General features: G+C 46.4%; 1 protein-coding gene across 2 annotated transcripts in view; it reads right to left on the minus strand.

The window, feature by feature from the left end:
- The window catches only part of PNKD (PNKD metallo-beta-lactamase domain containing), a 38,491-nt gene that overhangs the window by 15,934 nt on the left and 7,930 nt on the right, over positions 1–14,627 (minus strand). For both annotated transcript variants that reach the window (XM_069984799.1, XM_069984800.1), the window contains exons 3-5: positions 5,520–5,632; positions 372–430; positions 188–280 (exon numbers count right to left, since the gene is read on the minus strand). In XM_069984799.1, coding sequence (XP_069840900.1) covers positions 188–280; positions 372–430; positions 5,520–5,632 — 265 coding nt within the window. The remainder of the gene's footprint in view (positions 1–187; positions 281–371; positions 431–5,519; positions 5,633–14,627) is intronic.

Consider the following 14,627-nt stretch of genomic DNA (forward strand, 5'->3'; position numbering starts at 1 on the left):
TCACTCAAAGGAGGAGGAGAGAAACAGGATCACAGGGGGCGGGGTCACTCAAAGGAGGAGGAGAGAAACAGGATCACAGGGGGCGGGTCACTCAAAGGAGGAGGAGATAAACAGGACCACGGGGCGGAGTCACACAGGGGGCGGAGTCACACAGGGGGTGGTCACTGCTGGGCAGCATGTTACTTACTGCGTTAGCTCCGGGATATCATCGCAGGAATTGCCATAGACTCGACACAACTTATGCAGCTTCTTCAGAGCTTTATTACCCCCACTGTGATCCCTGAGGAAGAGGAGGAGACAGTGAGAGGCGCCCCCTATCTGCAGGACACACTGCCCCCCAATATCACCCCATATGTAATACAGCTATGTACCAGTGTTTGTGGGTGCACAGTATGGCCTCTAGCTCCGCCCCTTCACGCTCCAGACAGTTCTGGGAAAAAAAAAAAAAAAAAACTGTCAGGATTTGTTCTTTTATTGTTGATAAAAATTTCACATTATTCCTTTAAAAGTGCGGGATATTGACGCCCCAACATCACCCCTCCCCCCACACGTAAATCGCAATGCCCCAACATCACCCCTCCCCCCACACATACAGTGCGGCGCCCCAACATTACCCCTACACGTACACAGCGCCCCAACATTGCCCCTCCCCATACACAGCGCCGCGCCCCAACATTGCCCCTCCCCCTACACGTACACAGCGCCGCGCCCCAACATTGCCCCTACACAGCGCCGCGCCCCAACATCGCCCCTCCCCCTACACGTACACAGCGCCGCACCCCAACATCACCCCTCCCCCCACACATACAGTGCGGCGCCCCAACATTACCCCTACACGTACACAGCGCCCCAACATTGCCCCTCCCCGTACACAGCGCCGCGCCCCAACATTGCCCCTCCCCCTACACGTACACAGCGCCGCGCCCCAACATTGCCCCTACACAGCGCCGCGCCCCAACATCGCCCCTCCCCCTACACGTACACAGCGCCGCACCCCAACATCACCCCTCCCCCCACACATACAGTGCGGCACCCCAACATCACCCCTCCCCCCACACATACAGTGCGGCACCCCAACATCACCCCTCCCCCCACACATAGTGCCGCGCCCCAACATTACCCCTACACGTACTCAGCGCCGCGCCCCAACATCACCCCTCCCCCCACACATACAGTTCCGCACCCCAACACCCCCCGCCTCACACACGCATACAGCACGTCATCCCCCCCGCACACATATACAGGGAGGCCCCACAATACATGTATAATACCTCCTCCTGCCTCCCCACAGTACATGTATAATACCTCCTCCTGCCTCCCCACAGTACACGTATAATATACCTCCTCCTGCCTCCCCACAGTACACGTATAATATACCTCCTCCTGCCTCCCCACAGTACACGTATAATATACCTCCTCCTGCCTCCCCACAGTACATGTGTAATACCTCATCCTGCCTCCCCACAGTACACGTATAATATACCTCCTCCTGCCTCCCCACAATACATGTATAATACCTCCTCCTGCCTCCCCACAGTACATGTATAATATACCTCCTCCTGCCTCCCCACAGTACATGTATAATATTCCTGCTCCTGCCTCCCCACAGTACACGTATAATACCTCCTCCTGCCTCCCCACAGTACATGTATAATTTACCTCCTGCCTCCCCACAGTACATGTATAATTTACCTCCTGCCTCCCCACAGTACATGTATAATTACCTCCTGCCTCCCCACAGTACATGTATAATTTACCTCCTGCCTCCCCACAGTACATGTATAATTTACCTCCTGCCTCCCCACAGTACATGTATAATTTACCTCCTGCCTCCCCACAGTACATGTATAATTTACCTCCTGCCTCCCCACAGTACATGTATAATACCTCCTCCTGCCTCCCCACAGTACATGTGTAATACCTCCTCCTGCCTTCCCACAGTACACGTGTAATACCTCCTCCTGCCTCCCCACAGTACATGTATAATATTCCTGCTCCTGCCTCCCCACAGTACGTGTAATACCTCCTCCTGCCTTCCCACAGTACAGTATAATATACCTCCTCCTGCCTCCCCAGTACATGTATAATACCTCCTCCTGCCTCCCCACAGTACATGTGTAATACCTCCTCCTGCCTTCCCACGGTACATGTGTAATATTCCTGCTCCTGCCTCCCCACAGTACATGTATAATATACCTCCTCCTGTCTTCCCATAGTACATGTACAATATACTTCCTCCTGCCTCCCCACCGTACCTGTATAATATACCTCCTCCTGCCTCCCCACAATACATGTGTAATACATCCCCCTGACTCCCCACAGTACATATATAGAATACCTCCTCCTGCCTTCCCACAGTACATGTATAATACCTCCTAGTTCCTCCCCACAGTACATCTATAATACATCCTCCTACTTTCCCACAGTACATGTATAATACATCCTCTTGCCTTCCCACAGTACATAATATACCTCCTACTGCCTTCCCACAGTACATGTATAATATACCTCCTCACAGTACATGTGTAATACATCCTCCTGCCTCCCCACAGTACATGTGTAATACCTCCTCCTGCCTTCCCACAGTACATGTAAAATATACTTCCTCCTGCCTCCCCACCGTACCTGTATAATATACCTCCTCCTGCCTTCCCACAGTACATGTGTAATACCTCCTCCTGCCTTCCCACAGTACATGTATAATACCTCCTCCTGCCTTCCCACAGTACATAAGTAATATACCTCCTACTGCCTTCCCACAGTACATGTATAATACCTCCTCCTGCCTCCCCACCGTACATGTATAAAATACCTCCTCCTGCCTCCCCACAGTACATGTATAATATACCTCATCCTGCCTTCCCACAGTACATGTGTAATACCTCCTCCTGCCTCCCCACAGTACATGTATAATACATCCTCCTGCCTCCCCACAGTACATGTATAATATACCTCATCCTGCCTTCCCACAGTACATGTTTAATACCTCCTCCTGCCTCCCCACAGTACATGTATAATACATCCTCCTACCTTCCCACAGTACATGTGTAATATATCCTCCTGTCTTCCCACAGTACAGGTATAATATACCTCTTCCTGCCTCCCCACAGTACATGTGTAATACATCCCCCTGCCTCCCCACAGTACATGTGTAATACATCCTCCTGCCTCCCCACAGTAGGTGTAATACATCCTCCTGCCTCACCACAGTACATGTGTAATACATCCTCCTGCCTCCCCACAGTACATGTGTAATATACCTCCTCCTGCCTTCCCACAGTACATATGTAATATACCTCCTCCTGCCTCCCCACAGTACATATGTAATATACCTCCTCCTGCCTCCCCACAGTACATGTATAATACCTCCCTCCTGCCTCCCCACAGTACATGTATAATACCTCCCTCCTGCCTCCCCACAGTACATGTATACTACCTTTTCCTCCTGTCAGGAGACCATGTGTTCATGTGTATGGGCAGCCATCTTGCCATGTACTCTCACTGGTGGTTCTACCATATACAGGTAGTCCTCGACTTACGTCAGTGATCCGTTCTTACGCAGCGTTATAAACCGAATTTCGATGTAAGTCGGATCATATGTTCATACAGTACTGTCCTGTAAACACTTAGCCTATCCTAACATAGAACCCTACATAATTATCAATATCCTCAGTCTAGAACCGCATAACTGAGTACTGTACCAGTATAGTACCGTCCTGTATTCTTCTGCCGCTGCATGTATTCGAGTTACGTCCATACCGTGCAAGTCGGAATAAGGCGTCGAATAAAGCGTTGTAACCACAAAACGATGTAACTCGAGACCGTTGTAACCCGAGGACCACCTGTATGTGTATATATATATATATATATATATATATACATATGTGTGTATGTATGTATGTATGTATGTGTATATATATATATGTATGTGTATATATATATATATATGTATGTGTATATATATATATATATATATATATATATATATATATATATATATATATATATATACACACACACACATATACATACATACATACACACACACACACCTCCGTACTATGAGACTACAGACATCAGTCTGCTTATTGGTGAGGGTTTCTGCTGGATGTCAGACTGCACACAGGGTCAGGTGACGGCTCCCCTGGCTCCCAGAATGCAATGCATCACCTGCTGAGGTAACAAGGTTCACTGGGTGCAACACATTCTGCTCCACCAGTTTCCCAGCATTCCTTCTGCTACCGCTGACTGGGCAGAGGAGCTGGGATATTAACCCCTTACTGGGAGCACCATGGTGCTGGAGGTGGCGGCTGAAGAAAAGGTCCTGACCCCTCCTGAGGCTGAACGACCGACAGGTTACACGGAGGAGTCTCCTCACCGACAGGTTACACGGAGGAGTCTCCTCACCGACAGGTTACACGCAGGAGACTCCTCACCAACAGGTTACACGGAGGAGTCTCCTCACCGACAGGTTACACGCAGGAGACTCCTCACCGACAGGTTACACGGAGGAGTCTCCTCACCGACAGGTTACACGGAGGAGTCTCCTCACCGACAGGTTACACGCAGGAGTCTCCTCACCGACAGGTTACACGCAGGAGTCTCCTCACCGACAGGTTACACGGAGGAGTCTCCTCACCAACAGGTTACACGGAGGAGTCTCCTCACCGACAGGTTACACGCAGGAGACTCCTCACCGACAGGTTACACGGAGGAGTCTCCTCACCGACAGGTTACACGGAGGAGTCTCCTCACCGACAGGTTACACGGAGGAGTCTCCTCACCAACAGGTTACACGGAGGAGTCTCCTCACCGACAGGTTACACGGAGGAGTCTCCTCACCGACAGGTTACACGCAGGAGTGTTCTCACCGACAGGTTACACGCAGGAGTCTCCTCACCGACAGGTTACACGCAGGAGACTCCTCACCGACAGGTTACACGCAGGAGACTCCTCACCGACAGGTTACACGGAGGAGACTCCTCACCGACAGGTTACACGGAGGAGTCTCCTCACCGACAGGTTACACGGAGGAGTCTCCTCACCGACAGGTTACACGGAGGAGTCTCCTCACCGACAGGTTACACGGAGGAGTCTCCTCACCGACAGGTTACACGGAGGAGTCTCCTCACCGACAGGTTAAACGCAGGAGACTCCTCACCGACAGGTTACACGGAGGAGTCTCCTCACCGACAGGTTACACGCAGGAGACTCCTCACCGACAGGTTACACGCAGGAGACTCCTCACCGACAGGTTACACGGAGGAGTCTCCTCACTGACCCCCATCACTGCAACCCCCCCAACAGTGACCCCCATCACTGCAACCCCCCCCAACAGTGACCCCCATCACTGCAACCCCCCCCAACAGTGACCCCCATCACTGCAACCCCCCCAACATTAATTCCCCCCAACACTGCAGCCCCCCTAAAAAGACCCCCCCCCAACACTGGAAAAGCCGGCCAGGAGTGTGCAGGGGCCACTCAAGAAAAGAGTGGCCCCTGTGTCCCTATGTTCTCACCTGTACCGCAATGGGGTCTGATGGGTCCACGGCCACGGCCAGGTTAGATGTGGTGTCTACGACCAGATAGCTGTAGTTGTCGGACAACACCGGGATAGGAACCACTTTAACTCCTAAAAAAACAGCTGCAGGTTACAGACTGGGGACCGCCATGGGCACGATGCGACCCCCTTAACCCCACCGCAGGCCCCTATTACTACTCCTAGGGCTGTGGTCGGAGCTAGGTTGAGTTGCAGAGTTTTAAAAAACTTACAGATTCCGACTGCAGCTTTAAAAAAAAAAACTTCACACTTTTCAGGGAGGTCGGGAAATAAATCAGTAATACAGCGCTGGTCTCTGTCACTATGTGTGACCCCTGTATATCACTATGTGTGACCCCTCTATATCACTATGTGTGACCCCTGTATATCACTATGTGTGACCCCTCTCTATATCACTGTGTGTGACCCCTGTATATCACTATGTGTGACCCCTGTATATCACTATGTGTGACCCCTCTCTATATCACTGTGTGTGACCCCTGTATATCACTATGTGTGACCCCTTTCTATATCACTATGTGTGACCCCTCTCTATATCACTATGTGTGACCCCTCTCTATATCACTATGTGTGACCCCTCTCTATATCACTATGTGTGACCCCTCTCTATATCACTATGTGTGACCCCTCTCTATATCACTATGTGTGACCCCTCTCTATATCACTATGTGTGACCTCTCTCTATCACTATGTGTGACCCCTCTCTATATCACTATGTGTGACCCCCCTCTCTATATCACTATGTGTGACCCCTCTATATCACTATGTGTGACCCCTGTATATCACTATGTGTGACCCCTCTCTATATCACTATGTGTGACCCCTCTCTATATCACTATGTGTGACCTCTCTATATCACTATGTGTGACCTCTCTCTATATCACTATGTGTGACCTCTCTCTATATCACTATGTGTGACCCCCCCCCTCTATATCACTATGTGTGACCTCTCTCTATATCACTATGTGTGACCTCTCTATATCACTATGTGTGATCCCTCTCTATATCACTATGTGTGACCCCTCTCTATATCACTATGTGTAACCTCTCTCTATATCACTATGTGTGACCTCTCTATATCACTATGTGTGACCCCTCTATATCACTATGTGTGACCCCTCTCTATATCACTATGTGTGACCTCTCTATATCACTATGTGTGACCCCTCTCTATATCACTATGTGTGACCCCTCTCTATATCACTGTGTGACCCCTCTCTATATCACTATGTGTGACCTCTATATCACTATGTGTGACCCCTCTCTATATCACTATGTGTGACCTCTCTATATCACTATGTGTGACCTCTCTATATCACTATGTGTGACCTCTCTATATCACTATGTGTGACCCCTCTCTATATCACTATGTGTGACCCCTCTCTATATCACTGTGTGACCCCTCTCTATATCACTATGTGTGACCTCTATATCACTATGTGTGACCCCTCTATATCAATATGTGTGACCCCTCTCTATATCACTATGTGTGACCTCTCTCTATATCACTATGTGTGACCCCTCTCTATATCACTATGTGTGACCTCTCTATATCACTATGTGTGACCCCCTCTCTATATCACTATGTGTGACCCCTCTCTATATCACTATGTGTGACCTCTCTATATCGCTATGTGTGACCCCTCTCTATATCACTATGTGTGACCCCTCTCTATATCACTATGTGTGACCTCTCTATATCACTATGTGTGACCTCTCTCTATATCACTATGTGTGACCTCTCTATATCACTATGTGTGACCCCTCTCTATATCACTATGTGTGACCCCTCTCTATATCACTGTGTGTGACCTCTCTATATCAATATGTGTGACCTCTCTATATCACTATGTGTGACCTCTCCCTATATCACTGTGTGTGACCTCTCTATATCACTATGTGTGACCCCTCTCTATATCACTGTGTGTGACCTCTCTATATCACTATGTGTGACCTCTCTATATCACTATGTGTGACCTCTCTATATCACTATGTGTGACCTCTCTATATCACTATGTGTGACCCCTCTATATCACTATGTGTGACCCCTCTATATCACTATGTGTGACCCCTCTATATCACTATGTGTGACCCCTCTCTATATCACTATGTGTGACCCCTCTCTATATCACTATGTGTGACCTCTCTATATCACTATGTGTGACCCCTCTCTATATCACTATGTGTGACCTCTCTATCACTGTGTGACCCCTCTATATCACTATGTGTGACCCCTCTCTATATCACTATGTGTGACCCCTCTCTATATCACTATGTGTGACCCCTTTCTATATCACTATGTGTGACCCCTCTATATCACTATGTGTGACCCCTCTATATCACTATGTGTGACCCCCCTCTATATCACTATGTGTGACCCCCCTCTATATCACTATGTGTGACCTCTCTATATCACTATATGTGACCCCTCTCTATATCACTATGTGTGACCCCTCTCTCTATATCACTATGTGTGACCCCCCTCTATATCACTATGTGTGACCCCTCTCTATATCACTATGTGTGACCTCTCTCTATATCACTATGTGTGACCTCTCTCTATATCACTATGTGTGACCCCTCTATATCACTGTGTGACCCCTCTATATCACTGTGTGACCCCTCTCTATATCACTATGTGTGACCTCTCTATATCACTATGTGTGACCTCTCTCTATATCACTGTGTGACCCCTCTATATCACTGTGTGACCCCTCTATATCACTGTGTGACCCCTCTCTATATCACTATGTGTGACCTCTCTATATCACTATGTGTGACCTCTCTCTATATCACTATGTGTGACCCCTCTCTATATCACTATGTGTGACCCCTCTATATCACTATGTGTGACCTCTCTCTATATCACTATGTGTGACCCCTCTATATCACTGTGTGACCCCTCTATATCACTATGTGACCCCTCTCTATATCACTATGTGTGACCCCTCTATATCACTGTGTGACCCCTCTATATCACTATGTGACCCCTCTCTATATCACTATGTGTGACCCCTCTCTATATCACTATGTGTGACCCCTCTCTATATCACTATGTGTGACCCCTCTCTATATCACTATGTGTGACCTCTCTCTATATCACTATGTGTGACCCCTCTATATCACTATGTGTGACCCCTCTCTATATCACTATGTGTGACCCCTCTCTATATCACTATGTGTGACCCCTCTCTATATCACTATGTGTGACCCCTCTCTATATCACTATGTGTGACCCCTCTCTATATCACTATGTGTGACCCCTCTCTATATCACTATGTGTGACCCCTCTATATCACTATGTGTGACCTCTCTCTATATCACTATGTGTGACCCCTCTATATCACTGTGTGACCCCTCTATATCACTGTGTGACCCCTCTATATCACTATGTGTGACCCCTCTCTATATCACTATGTGTGACCCCTCTCTATATCACTATGTGTGACCCCTCTCTATATCACTATGTGTGACCCCTCTATATCACTATGTGTTACCTCTCTATATCACTATGTGTGACCTCTCTATATCACTATGTGTGACCCCTCTCTCTATATCACTATGTGTGACCCCTCTCTATATCACTATGTGTGACCCCTCTCTATATCACTATGTGTGACCCCTCTCTATATCACTATGTGTGACCCCTCTCTATATCACTATGTGTGACCCCTCTCTATATCACTATGTGTGACCCCTCTATATCACTATGTGTGACCCCCCTCTATATCACTATGTGTGACCCCTCTCTATATCACTATGTGTGACCTCTCTATATCACTATGTGTGACCTCTCTATATCACTGTGTGTGACCCCCCTCTATATCACTATGTGTGACCCCCCTCTCTATCACTATGTGTGACCCCTCTCTATATCACTATGTGTGACCCCTCTCTATATCACTGTGTGTGACCCCCCTCTATATCACTATGTGTGACCCCCCTCTCTATCACTATGTGTGACCCCTCTCTATATCACTATGTGTGACCCCTCTCTATATCACTATGTGTGACCTCTCCCTATATCACTATGTGTGACCCCTCTCTATATATCACTATGTGTGACCCCTCTCTATATCACTATGTGTGACCTCTCTATATCACTATGTGTGACCCCCCTCTCTATATCACTATGTGTGACCCCTCTCTATATCACTATGTGTGACCCCTCTCTATATCACTATGTGTGACCTCTCTCTATATCACTATGTGTGACCTCTCTCTATCACTATGTGTGACCCCTCTCTATATCACTATGTGTGACCCCTCTATATCACTATGTGTGACCCCTGTATATCACTATGTGTGACCCCTCTCTATATCACTATGTGTGACCCCTCTCTATATCACTATGTGTGACCCCTCTCTATATCACTATGTGTGACCTCTCTATATCACTATGTGTGACCTCTCTATATCACTATGTGTGACCCCTCTCTATATCACTATGTGTGACCTCTCTCTATATCACTATGTGTGACCTCTCTCTATATCACTATGTGTGACCCCCCCCTCTATATCACTATGTGTGACCTCTCTATATCACTATGTGTGATCTCTCTATATCACTATGTGTGACCTCTCTCTATATCACTATGTGTGACCTCTCTATATCACTATGTGTGATCTCTCTATATCACTATGTGTGACCTCTCTCTATATCACTATGTGTGACCCCTCTCTATATCACTATGTGTGACCCCTCTCTATATCACTATGTGTGACCCCTCTCTATCACTATGTGTGACCCCTCTCTATCACTATGTGTGACCCCTCTCTATATCACTATGTGTGACCTCTCTCTATATCACTATGTGTGACCCCTCTCTATATCACTATGTGTGACCCCTCTCTATCACTATGTGTGACCCCTCTCTATATCACTATGTGTGACCTCTCTATATCACTATGTGTGACCCCTCTCTATATCACTATGTGTGACCCCTCTCTATATCACTATGTGTGACCCCTCTATATCACTATGTGTGATCTCTCTATATCACTATGTGTGACCTCTCTCTATATCACTATGTGTGACCTCTCTATATCACTATGTGTGATCCCTCTCTATATCACTATGTGTAACCCCTCTATATCACTATGTGTGACCCCTCTCTATATCACTATGTGTGACCCCTCTATATCACTATGTGTAACCTCTCTCTATATCACTATGTGTGACCTCTCTCTATATCACTATGTGTGACCTCTCTATATCACTATGTGTGACCCCTCTATATCACTATGTGACCCCTCTCTATATCACTATGTGTGACCCCTCTCTATATCTCTATGTGTGACCCCTCTCTATATCACTATGTGTGACCCCTCTCTATATCACTATGTGTGACCTCTCCCTATATCACTATGTGTGACCCCTCTCTATATATCACTATGTGTGGCCCCTCTCTATATCACTATGTGTGACCTCTCTATATCACTATGTGTGACCCCCCCTCTCTATATCACTATGTGTGACCCCTCTCTATATCACTATGTGTGACCCCTCTCTATATCACTATGTGTGACCTCTCTCTATATCACTATGTGTGACCCCTCTCTATATCACTATGTGTGACCCCCCTCTCTATATCACTATGTGTGACCCCTCTATATCACTATGTGTGACCCCTGTATATCACTATGTGTGACCCCTCTATATCACTATGTGTGACCCCTCTCTATATCACTATGTGTGACCTCTCTCTATATCACTATGTGTGACCCCTCTATATCACTATGTGTGACCTCTCTCTATATCACTATGTGTGACCTCTCTATATCACTATGTGTGACCCCTCTCTATATCACTATGTGTGACCTCTCTATATCACTATGTGTGACCCCTCTCTATATCACTATGTGTGACCCCTCTATATCACTATGTGTGACCCCTCTCTATATCACTATGTGTGACCTCTCTCTATATCACTATGTGTGACCCCTCTATATCACTATGTGTGACCTCTCTATATCACTATGTGTGACCTCTCTCTATATCACTATGTGTGACCCCTCTCTATATCACTATGTGTGACCTCTATATCACTATGTGTGACCCCTCTATATCACTATGTGTGACCTCTCTCTATATCACTATGTGTGACCTCTATATCACTATGTGTGACCCCTCTATATCACTATGTGTGACCCCTCTCTATATCACTATGTGTGACCTCTCTATATCACTATGTGTGACCCCTCTCTATATCACTATGTGTGACCCCTCTATATCACTATGTGTGACCCCTCTCTATATCACTATGTGTGACCTCTCTCTATATCACTATGTGTGACCCCTCTATATCACTATGTGTGACCTCTCTATATCACTATGTGTGACCTCTCTCTATATCACTATGTGTGACCCCTCTCTATATCACTATGTGTGACCTCTATATCACTATGTGTGACCCCTCTATATCACTATGTGTGACCTCTCTCTATATCACTATGTGTGACCTCTATATCACTATGTGTGACCCCTCTATATCACTATGTGTGACCCCTCTCTATATCACTATGTGTGACCCCTCTCTATATCACTATGTGTGACCCCTCTCTATATCACTATGTGTGACCCCTCTCTATATCACTATGTGTGACCTCTCTATATCACTATGTGTGACCTCTCCCTATATCACTGTGTGTGACCTCTCTATATCACTATGTGTGACCCCTCTATATCACTATGTGTGACCCCTCTATATCACTATGTGTGACCCCTCTCTATATCACTATGTGTGACCCCTCTCTATATCACTATGTGTGACCCCTCTCTATATCACTATGTGTGACCTCTCTATATCACTATGTGTGACCTCTCCCTATATCACTGTGTGTGACCTCTCTATATCAATATGTGTGACCTCTCTATATCACTATGTGTGACCTCTCCCTATATCACTGTGTGTGACCTCTCTATATCACTATGTGTGACCCCTCTCTATATCACTGTGTGTGACCTCTCTATATCACTATGTGTGACCTCTCTATATCACTATGTGTGACCCCTCTCTATATCACTATGTGTGACCCCCCTCTATATCACTATGTGTGACCCCCCTCTATATCACTATGTGTGACCCCTCTCTATATCACTATGTGTGACCTCTCTCTATATCACTATGTGTGACCCCTCTCTCTATATCACTATGTGTGACCCCCCTCTATATCACTATGTGTGACCTCTCTATATCACTATATGTGACCCCTCTCTATATCACTATGTGTGACCCCTCTCTCTATATCACTATGTGTGACCCCCCTCTATATCACTATGTGTGACCCCTCTCTATATCACTATGTGTGACCCCTCTATATCACTATGTGTGACCTCTCTCTATATCACTATGTGTGACCCCTCTATATCACTGTGTGACCCCTCTCTATATCACTATGTGTGACCCCTCTATATCACTGTGTGACCCCTCTATATCACTATGTGACCCCTCTCTATATCACTATGTGTGACCCCTCTCTATATCACTATGTGTGACCCCTCTCTATATCACTATGTGTGACCCCTCTCTATATCACTATGTGTGACCTCTCTATATCACTATGTGTGACCCCTCTCTATATCACTATGTGTGACCCCTCTCTATATCACTATGTGTGACCTCTCTCTATATCACTATGTGTGACCCCTCTATATCACTATGTGTGACCCCTCTATATCACTATGTGTGACCTCTCTATATCACTATGTGTGACCCCTCTCTATATCACTATGTGTGACCCCTCTCTATATCACTATGTGTGACCCCTCTCTATATCACTATGTGTGACCCCTCTCTATATCACTATGTGTGACCCCTCTCTATATCACTATGTGTGACCCCTCTATATCACTATGTGTGACCCCTCTATATCACTATGTGTGACCCCTGTATATCACTATGTGTGACCTCTCTATATCACTATGTGTGACCCCTCTATATCACTATGTGTGACCCCTGTATATCACTATGTGTGACCTCTCTATATCACTATGTGTGACCCCTCTCTATATCACTATGTGTGACCCCTCTCTATATCACTATGTGTGACCCCTCTCTATATCACTATGTGTGACCCCTCTCTATATCACTATGTGTGACCCCTCTATATCACTATGTGTGACCCCTCTATATCACTATGTGTGACCCCTCTCTATCACTATGTGTGACCCCTCTATATCACTATGTGTGACCCCTCTCTATATCACTATATGTGACCCCTCTCTATATCACTATGTGTGACCCCTCTATATCACTATGTGTGACCTCTCTATATCACTATATGTGACCTCTCTCTATATCACTATGTGTGACCCCTCTCTATATCACTATGTGTGACCCCTCTATATCACTGTGTGACCCCTCTATATCACTGTGTGACCCCTCTATATCACTATGTGACCCCTCTCTATATCACTATGTGTGACCCCTCTCTATATCACTATGTGTGACCCCTCTCTATATCACTATGTGTGACCCCTCTCTATATCACTATGTGTGACCCCTCTCTATATCACTATGTGTGACCCCTCTCTATATCACTATGTGTGACCTCTCTCTATATCACTATGTGTGACCCCTCTATATCACTATGTGTGACCCCTCTCTATATCACTATGTGTGACCCCTCTCTATATCACTATGTGTGACCCCTCTCTATATCACTATGTGTGACCCCTCTCTATATCACTATGTGTGACCCCTCTCTATATCACTATGTGTGACCTCTCTATATCACTATGTGTGACCCCTCTATATCACTATGTGTGACCTCTCTCTATATCACTATGTGTGACCTCTCTATATCACTATGTGTGACCCCTCTATATCACTATGTGTGACCCCTCTCTATATCACTGTGTGTGACCTCTCTATATCACTGTGTGTGACCTCTCTATATCACTATGTGTGACCCCTCTCTATATCACTATGTGTGACCCCCTCTCTATATCACTATGTGTGACCTCTCTATATCACTATGTGTGACCCCTCTATATCACTATGTGTGACCCCTGTATATCACTATGTGTGACCTCTCTATATCACTATGTGTGACCCCTCTATAT

Source organism: Dendropsophus ebraccatus, chromosome 9 (assembly GCF_027789765.1).
Source record: "Dendropsophus ebraccatus isolate aDenEbr1 chromosome 9, aDenEbr1.pat, whole genome shotgun sequence".
In the NCBI taxonomy this organism is placed as follows: domain Eukaryota; kingdom Metazoa; phylum Chordata; class Amphibia; order Anura; family Hylidae; genus Dendropsophus; species Dendropsophus ebraccatus.